This window comes from Oncorhynchus mykiss, chromosome 8, assembly GCF_057628025.1.
Source record: "Oncorhynchus mykiss isolate SJ-2025 chromosome 8, ASM5762802v1, whole genome shotgun sequence".
Lineage (NCBI taxonomy): Eukaryota > Metazoa > Chordata > Actinopteri > Salmoniformes > Salmonidae > Oncorhynchus > Oncorhynchus mykiss.
The window spans coordinates 85,053,603-85,064,092 of NC_143029.1; the positions used below are offsets into that span (position 1 = coordinate 85,053,603).

At 39.9% G+C, this 10,490-nt stretch overlaps 1 protein-coding gene across 2 annotated transcripts in view; it reads right to left on the reverse strand.

Annotated features, from left to right (window-relative positions):
- Window positions 1–8,291, reverse strand: part of LOC100135871 (insulin receptor) — a 211,087-nt gene extending 202,796 nt beyond the window's left edge. For both annotated transcript variants that reach the window (XM_036986535.2, XM_090182864.1), the window contains exon 1: window positions 6,920–8,291. In XM_036986535.2, the coding sequence (XP_036842430.2) occupies window positions 6,920–7,004 (85 nt within the window). In that variant the 5' untranslated portion in view covers window positions 7,005–8,291. The remainder of the gene's footprint in view (window positions 1–6,919) is intronic.
- Between the last annotated feature and the right edge of the window lie 2,199 nt (window positions 8,292–10,490).

Consider the following 10,490-nt stretch of genomic DNA (forward strand, 5'->3'; position numbering starts at 1 on the left):
TTCTTGTTCTTGAAATTCATGTTAACAGGCAATATTAACTAAATATGCTGGTTTAAAATATATACTTGTGTATTGATTTTAAGAAAGGCATTGATGTTTATGGTGCAACGACAGTGCTATTTTCGCAAATGCGCTTGTTAAATCATCACCCTTTTGTCGAAGTAGGCTGTGATTCAATGATACATTAACAGGCACCGCATCGATTATATGCAACGCAGGACACGCTAGATAAACAAGTAATATCATCAACCATGTGTAGTTAACTAGTGATTATGTAAAGATTGATGGTTTCTTATAAGATAGGTTTAATGCTAGCTAGCAACTTAACTTGGCTTCTTAATGCCCTCGCGTAACAGGTAGTCAGCCTGCCACTCAGGCTCCTCGTGGAGTGCACTGTTAGGCAGGTGGTTTGAGCGTTGGACTAGTAACCGGAAGGTTGCAAAAACAAATCCCCGAGCTGACAAGGTAAAAAATATGTTGTTCTGCCCATGAACAAGGCAGTTAACCCACCCGTTCCTAGGCCGTCATTGTAAATAAGAATGTGTTCTTAACTGACTTGCCTAATTAAATAAGGATGTAAAAAAAAAATGTTTTAACTATATATATTTTTAACTATAATATATATATATATATATAATACATAAATACATCTTTATTTAATTATATATATTATTTATTTATTTTTTTTTATTTATTTTTTTATCGGCAAATCGGTGTCCAAAAATATATGAAAACTTGAAATCGGCCATTCCGATTAATCGGTCGACCTCTACAATGGGTGCTGCACAAACATGTGGAAGGAGGGTGAGACTTGTACATACAGATCTGACAACAGAATATACTGCTTAATCTATGCCCATACTCAATCCTTCAGTATGTAAAGAAAATGGGGTGATGTAAATGTATGATGTAAGAAGTAAATGTAAAAAAAATATTTTTATTTTTTTTTTTACTAAAAGATTTGTTTAATTTAGCTTTTTGATTAGCCAGAATGGCCCATTTTGACCAAGGTAGTTGGTTAAAACTAGAAAGCCATTTTACAAGTCCTTCATAACATAGCCTACAGAGAGACAGTACAGTGGCTTGGTCCAGGCAAGGCATTGGTCAGTCAATGTTATGAAACACTTTCAGTGAGGCACAAGTTTCACTCGTCTGCCTCCCTCTCTATCGGAGGTTCACTGTCAAGTTGGAGAGGAACGAGATGGGGCCAGCCAGAGCCAGCAGCCGAGCAATTACACAACTTGTTTATGAATTATGTCTCAGTCAGAACAGAATCTAGCACAAACTGGTCTGATGACATTACCCAACCGCAACCCTTCTCTTTTCAGTTTTTAATTTAAGGTAGCTTCACATTATTACTTGTTTGTTTGAACTCATGGGTCACATAAGGCAAAACCAGAAACCACACTCGGCTGCGTTAGCATTCGAAACTAGGTGCGTTAGTCAAGCGTTTGATTCCCTGCAATGTTGCTAGTCAAAGGCTGTTTAAGAGGGTTAACTTCCAGGTGTAGCCTACATACATAAAATAGTGCATAAAAGGTGGTGAAAGAGTAGGCCGAGGCCCATTTCATCTCATAGTAGCCCAAGCCTACAGAAGTCTACCACACTAAGCCAAATAGTTAAAACATCACACGAGTGAGTCACCAAGTCCAGACAGAGCGAACAGAAACCATATCTTCTTTCCTTCTTGTGTTGGATGTGTTGATTGTGGCTATATAGGGTTGAGCGGCATCCCAAAAGGCACCCTATTCCCTGTAAATCACACTACTTTCAACCAGAGCCGTTTAGGCCATCGTCAAAAGTAGTGATGCACCCTTATGACATTTTTGGCCGATACCAATATTCTATATTTTCCTTGCAAAAAAAACAAAAACATACCGATTTTAGCGGCCTTTCAACTATTTAACTGTACTAGAATGCTTAACACACACACACACACATATGGACACAGCGGTCTAAGGCCAGTGCAAGATGCGTCACTACAGTCCCTGGTTCGAATCCAGGCTGTATCACATCCGGCCGTGATTGTGAATCCCATAGGGCAGCGCACAATTTGCCCAGCATCGTTCGGGCCGTCATTGTAAATAAGAATTTGTTCTTAACTGACTTGCCTAGTTAAATAAAGGTAACACACACACACACCAAAAAGTTATTTTGCTGGCATTTTACATTAATCCCCATTACCAGTAAAACAAACAAAACCTTTTTCTTTCAATTACTTGCTGTGCTGTTTCATTGTTCATTTGTTCAGTCGTTTCATTCTCAACCAGGGTTTCTATGGAAGTAGCAAAACACTATTTAACGTGTCAAATAAGCTTGTTGACCAATCGGGACCTGAATATGGCTGCACGTCTCATCATAATTTAATGCGTTCATACATTTTTTACGTAGTTATAACACATTGATTACACTATCACTCGTATTTCATATGTCATAATGATTCATCGATACGTATTAGAGGTCGACCGATTATTGGAGGACCAAAAAAAGCCGATACGGATTAATCGGCCGATTTTTATATACAAATATAGATTTGTAATAATGACAATTACAGCAATACTGAATGAACACTTATTTTAACTTAATACATCAATAAAATCATTTTAGTCTCAAATAAATAATGAAATATGTTCAATTTGGTTTAAATAATGCAAAAACAAACTGTTGGAGAAGAAAGTAAAAGTGCAATATGTGCCATGTAAAAAAGCTAACGTTTAAGCTCCTTGCTCAGAACATATGAAAGCTGGTGGTTCCTTTTAACATGAGTCTTCAATATTCCCAGGTAAGAAGTTTTAGGTTGTAGTTATTATAGGACTATTTCTCTCTATACCATTTGTATTTCATATACCTTTGACTATTGGATGTTCTTATAGGCACTTTAGTATTGCCAGCCTAATCTCGGGAGCTGATAGGCTTGAAGTCAAACAGAGCAATGCTTGAAGCACATCGAAGAGCTGCTGGCAAATGCAGGAAAGTGCTGTTTGAATGAAAGCTTACGAGCCTGCAGCAACCTACCACCGCTTAGTCAGACTGCACTATCAAATCATAGACTTAATTATAATATAACACACAGAAATACGAGCCTTAGGTCATTAATATGGTCAAATCCGGAAACTATAATTTCAAAAACAAAAAGTTTATTATTTCAGTGAAATACGGAACCGTTCTGTATTTTATCTAACGGGTGGCATCCCTAAATCTAAACATTGCACAACCTTCAATTGTATGTCATAATTATGTACAATTCTGGAAAATTAATTACGGTCTTTGTTAGGAATAAATGGTCTTCACACAGTCCGCAACGAGCCAGGCGGCCCAAACTGCTGCATATACCCTGACTCTGCTTGCACAGAACACAAGAAAAGTGACACAATTTCCCTAGTTAAAAGAAATTCATGTTAGCAGGCAATATTAACTAAATATGCAGGTTTAAAAATATATACTTGTGTATTGATTTTAAGAAAGGCATTGATGTTTATGGTTAGGTACACATTGGTGCAACGACAGTGCTTTTTTCGCAAATGTGCTTGTTAAATCACCCATTTGGAACTGTGATTCAATGATAAATTAACACGCACTGCATCAATTATATGCAGCGCAGGACAAGCTAGATGAACTAGTAATATCATCAATCATGCGTAGTTAACTAGTGATTATGTTAAGATTGATTGTTTTTTACAAGATACATTTAATGCTAGCTAGCACCTAGCCTTGGCTCCTTGCTGCACTCGCGTAACAGGTAGTCAGCCTGCAACACAGTCTCCTCGTGGAGTGCAATGTAATCGGCCATAATCGGTGTCCAAAAATGCTGACTACCGATTGTTATGAAAACTTGATATCGGCCCTAATTAAATCGGCCATTCCGATTAATCGGTCAACCTCTAATACGTATGCTATGACGCTGGTAAAGTTGTCTCACGTACCTACAGTCCTGGTCATAAAAAAAGCTAGCTAGCTCATGGATGCAAACAATGTTCTTCTCCAAAAACATAGCAAAACGACATCATCTGTTTCAGTGACTATAAGACAGTTCTTATTTAATTAATGGTGGTCAGACCCATCTATTGTGAAGCTAGCCACAATAGTGCAATGGACTTTGCGGATAGCCTTCAAAATAAGATGGCATAATTCTACTATTAGTATTCATTTGCATCACTGTCAATGACATACTTTTATTTTGAAGGATAAATGCAAATTCCACTATTGTGCATAATCCTTATTGTGGCTAGCTTCACAACACATAACCCAGTCCGGTCGAGCCTCACTAGCCAGATGAAGCTAGCTGGCTGCTTATAACGTTAGCTTTGGGCAACAGGTTTAATTAGCTGGCTAGCTATTCATAAACTGAAGTTCAATTTTTAATAGGCGAACAACAAGTGGCAACCTAGCTAATACTAATTGAGTATATGTAAACTTCTGACCCACTGGGAATGTGATGAAAGAAATAAAAGCTGAAATAAATCACTCTCAGCTATTATTCTGACATTTCACATTCTTAAAATAAAGTGGTGAACCTAACTGACCAAAGACAGGGAATTTTTACTAGGATTAAAATGTCAGGAATTGTGAAAACCTGAGTTGAAATGTATTTGGCTAAGGTGTATGTAAACTTCCGACTTCAACTGTATGCACGGTAGCTTTGACATCGGTTTTTAACATCGGTGTTAAACGAGACATCGGCATGATACCGATGTTTACATTTTTAGCTAATATCGGCCGATTCTGATATGTTAACCGATATATTGTGCATCCCTAGTCAAAAGTAGTGCACTACATAGGGAATAGGGTGCCATAGGGCCCTGGTTTAAAGTAGTGCGCTACATAGAGAATATGGTGCCATTTGGAAGGCACACAGACCCACCACCCAGAGATGCATCCATCTCCAAGACTAAACCACTAGTTCCTTCAAACAGACCTACAGCAAATCCTCCCCACACTAAAGGGAAAGGGGGATACCTAATCAGAACGCATTCAACTGAAATGTGTCGTCCGCATTTAACCCAACCTCTCTGAATCAGAGAGGTGCTAGATCTGTGGTTGAAGACTTGTCTGGATTTTATCACATTGACATTTTTAAATAAAAATTCACGTCTTAGTTATTACGCTATTGTTCTTATCTTTCTAACTATGGATGGAAATTGTTGAGCTAAGTGACAGCAGAAAAACAACACTTTTTTTAGGATAAAAGCAATGACAGATGGGGACTGAACAGAGGCCAATGTTTCCTCTACTATAGCAAAGCCAAGTGTGTCACAAGGATGGCTATATTTATTTCTCTATTTCTGAAGCCCTGCAAATAGACCGTTGACAAACAGCACCCAGAATGGTGTACTTTTTAACTTTAGCCTCTAGTCTAACAGAAATGGTGTTTAAAACCACATCCATTCTAATGCCATTTGTTTTAATTGATTTAGTGAAACCAGACCCGATCGTCTCCAGTGCCACGATAAAACGGCATCATAGCCTAAAAATAGAGGGCACTTTCTCTCTTTTTAATCTCTCCTTTTGTTTACCTACTTACTGCTGTTGGCAAGACAACAGCGAAAGAAGGAAATCCATGTTTTACCTCTTTTGTAGACAAAATGAGAGATGAATAAGAGAGCACCATGTCAAACCAGACACTTTTGAAATCAATGCAGTTTTATCCTGGCACCCAATCGGATTTCACTAAATTAAGAAATCAGATGCACATGTACAACAGCGAGTAAACAAAGACAGATTGAAATAGTTTGTTTTGTCTAAAGGAATTATGTACAACAAACCAGGCATTTTCATTGGAGTTTTTTTTTAACAGATGCACTTGTACAACATTTTTTTACAGCACTCAGATCAGATGAACCCAAATGAGTTCAAATGAATGGTCAGGACTAAGGATGGACGTGTTCACCTATCTTCTGTTGTCACTGAAAGTTTATAGAGTAACAACTTTAAGTAACAGAAGACATGTTACCACGTCCATCCTTAGTCCTGACCATTCATTTGAACTCATTTGGTTTATCTAATCTGATCAGATTGAGTGTGGCACAACAACAACAAAAAATTGTACATGTGCATCTGATTCATCCGATTGAGTGCCAGGTTAAACCTACATTGATTACAAAGTATATGGTTTGACATAAAGTGCTTGCTTTTAAATCTCTGGTTTTGTTTACCCACTTACTGCTGTTGGCAAGACAACAGTGAATGACTTGAAACACATTCTTCATCTCTAAACCACAGTGAGGTACATGGGTAGAGATTTTTTTTTATCAGCATGAGTAAACACAGCAGGTGATTACAATTAATATCATACAAGATATTTACTTCACATTGTATACTTGGCATGGCTTATAGTCCATGTTCTGACCTTAGAAAACACCACAACTGTAAATAATGTTTCATTCTATTAAATTGATTTAAAAACATGTATTAAATTATTCAGGCTGTGTTCTTCGAAACTTAAATAATCATGCAAATATTGCCAGCATTAGCATTAAACCCACATTCTAGTAGTCATGGCTGTAATTACTCACAGCATTGACATGGCAATCAATCAACATATTTGTTAGGTGCTACTTGTCCCCCAAATCAATTAATGACGTACATTGTGTTTTAATTCTTGACTTTATATCCAAGCAAATGTATAGGATATACTTGTACTTCTGCATGTTGGCAAACGCATTTTGATCAAATTAGGTGGCTAATGGGCAAAAACAAATTGCAAACCAGGAAGAAAAAAAAAAGCTATAAAATTGACCTTCGTCCTTCCAAATCTCCAGTAACTAAACGACTCGACTTTCTGTCATCAAAGACGATAATGTTAAATCAGAGACTTCCAAACCCGGACACACTGATACACAATATCAACAATACTGTCAAATTAGGAACAATATAATACACATCTGCAACAGATAAGATGATAAATTAGTTAACTACTTACTTTCTGTACTTTCTCCATTCGTTTGCTGACAATTCCATACGTAGACAGCAGTCACCAAAAACACAAGGAAAGTCCGCAGACACATATTGACTCAACTCTAGTCAATATCCGACCGACAAAAAACACAGTAGACAGCAACTGTCCGGGGAAGAATCAGAGTCAACTCGATTAAAATTAGCTGGCAAGGTGTAGCTGTCGTTTTGGTTTGGTAGTTAAACCACAGGTAAACAAAAAATATATAAAAACGCTCATCCCGGAAAAATGGGCGGAGGGTCCAACGTGTTCACTACTAGCTAACTTAGCTAGTTAGCGAGCTAACTCACTGGTTAGCTTCAGCTAGTTAACTGCACAGGTCCGAGGGATATTCAAAATCGCCACAAACAAACGCAACCGTGAGAATCATTGTGGCTAAACAAAAGGTTAAAGTCTCACTTTGCAATAAATGGCATCGCATTGAGTCTTCTTTTCAAGTGTTTTTGATACAATCCGCAGCGTCTCTAGCGTCGCAGAGGAAAAGGGGGAGTAAACGTTAGCTAGCTGCTGGCTAACGGTACCGTTAGCTGAATGGGCAGGAGGCCACAAAGTTTGATGCGATTTGAAAGCTATCAACTTTCAATTGAATTACGCTTCCGGTAACACTCGCTATGGATGTATCTAGTTACTAAACAAATGTTATATTCCCGTGCATTGAAAGAACACCCAAAGAGCAGCTTGTAAAAGTGCAACACAGTCCTTGAATTCTGTAGCTTCGCTTTTTGACAACTTCAGGTTCATGCAAAGCAAGCGTGGCGTACAGCAACGAAACCCACGGGTCACTCACTACTCACGGCTGCGGTCTTTCACAAACATATCTTCTTGCATGAACGCAAAAATACTAACGATTACTATGTCGTTTACAACTTCAAGTAATATAAAACTAATCTGAACCGTGTATCGGGGGTGGAATATCAAACCGCAAACTCGATTCCAGTCAACTGTCAGACTTCGCTGTTGCTCGTTCGTTAGTCAGTTGCTATTTTTCTTCATAATAAAAGGCTTAACCTCTGATGGATATCTCCTTCCAAAATGACCACACGGTTATTGCACAACGAGAACAGCAAAATATAATGTCGATATTTTACTCTACGATAGAGGTAGGCCTAAATGGTTCAGTCCCTTAGGATCCCCTTCTCTGTGCCTCTCCTTCGCCAGTAGTAAACATAACCTGTAAATGAGCCAGATGGGGCGAAGGGGAAATACGGACTGGAGTCTATTGGATTACGCAGTTAGACTGGAGATAGGCCTATTGTAACAATCTACACGACGTCTGTTAATAAGATATAAATACACTACATGGCCAAAAGTATGTGGACACCTGCTCGTCGAACATCTCATTCCAAATTATGGTCATTAATATGGAGATGCCCCCCCCCCCCCCCTTTGCTGCTATAACAGCCTCCACTCTTCTGGGAAGGCTTTCCACTAGATGTTGGAACATTGCTGATATAACAGCCTCCACTCTTCTGGGAAGGCTTTCCACTAGATGTTGGAACATTGCTGCTATAACAGCTTCCACTCTTCTGGGAAGGCTTTCCACTAGATGTTGGAACATTGCTGCTATAACAGCCTCCACTCTTCTGGGGAGGCTTTCCACTAGATGTTGGAACATTGCTGCGGGGACTTACTTCCATTAATCTACAAGAGCATTTTGTGAGGTCGGGCACTGATGTTGGGCGATTGATTACGCCTGGCTCGCAGTCGGCGTTTCTAATCATCCCAAATGGGGTTGAGGTCAGGGCTCTGTGCAGGCCAGTCAAGTTCTTCCACTCCAATCTCGACAAACTATTTCTGCTTGGACCTAGCTTTGTGCACAGGGGCATTGTCATGCTTTCCCCAAACTAGTGCTACAAAGTTAGAAGCGCAGAATCGTCTAGAATGTCATTTTATGCTGTAGCGGATTTCCCTTCACTGGAACTAAGGTGCCTAACCTGAACCATAAAAAACAGCGCCAGACCATTATTCCTCCTCCACCAAACTTTACAGTTGGCACTGTGCATTGGGGCAGGTAGCATTCTCCTGGCATCGACCAAACCCGGATTAGTCCGTCGGACTGCCAGATGGTGAAGCGTGATTCATCACTCCACAGAACGCGTTTCCACTGCTCCAGAGTCCAATGGCAGCGAGCTTAACACCACTCCAGCTGACATTTGGCATTGCGCATGGTGATCTTAGGTCTGTGTGCGGCTGCTCGGCTATGGAGACCCATTTCATGAAGCTCCTCACGAACAGTTCTTGTGCTGACATTGCTTCCAGAGGCAGTTTGGAACTTGGTAATGAGTGTTGCAATCGAGGACAGACGATGTTTACGCACTGAGCGCTTCAGCAGTTGGCGGTCCCGTTCTGTGAACTTGTGTGGCCTACCTCTTCTCGGCTGAGCCGTTGCTGCTTTCCACTTCACAATAACAGCACTTACAGTTGACCGGTGCAGCTCTAGCAGGGCAGAAATTTGACGAACAAACTTGTTAGAAAGGTGGCATCCTATGACAGTGCCACGTTGAAAGTCACTGAGCTTTTCAGTAAAGCCATTCTACCGACAATGTTTGTCTATGGAGATTGCATGGTTGTGTGCTAGATTTTGTACACCTGTCAGCAACGGTGTGGCTGAAATAGTCAAATCCACTCATTTGAAGGGGTGTCCACCTACTTTTGGCCATGGAGTGTACAAAACAGCGTGAATAAATTGCGTGTTAAATTAATAATGCGTGGAAATAATAAACCTGCTTGTCTTTCAAGTATGGTCAGGAGGAGAAAAAATTGCATCTCCACTTGTTGATTACATTTGAATTCTTCCCCTTCTTCCTTAGCTCTGATCAACAGACTCGTAGCAGCGATGAGACAAGATAGTAGCTACTAAACAATTGGATACCATGAAATTGAGGAGAAAACGGGGTAAAATTTAAAAAATAAATAATAAAAATAATAAATAAAACAGACTCGTAGCCAACCAGACTCCAGCCAACCACACTCCAGCCAACCAGAATCCAACCAACCAGGCTACAGCCAACTAGACTCCAGCCAACCAGACTCCAGCCAACCAGACTCCAGCCAACCACACTCCAACCAACCAGACTCCAGCCAACCACACTCCAACCAACCAGACTCCAGCCAACCAGACTCCAGCCAACCAGACTCCAACCAACCTGCTCATGCAGTTATAAGACATGTTGAGGAAGTAGATGGGGCATTATGCTACTGGATGTTTTGTCTCTGTCAATATCAACGTGATCATGGTCTGGTTTCCAAATATTGTCTATTCCCTTTATAGGGCACTACTTTTGAAAAGAGTCCCTTCTCAGTCCCATGTATTTGAATATGTCCCAAATTGCACCCTATTCCCAATATAGTGCACTTATTTTGACCAGAACCCTATGAGCCCTGGTCTAAAGTAATACACTATATAGGGAACAGGGTGCCATTTGGGATGTAAACCAATGTAGCCTTCTAGACCCCCAAAAAAATCCAGGGACACTCTCAAGCAGTATCTAAAATATTATCTTTGTTTAAACACATAGGCATCACATTGTCCAGCAGC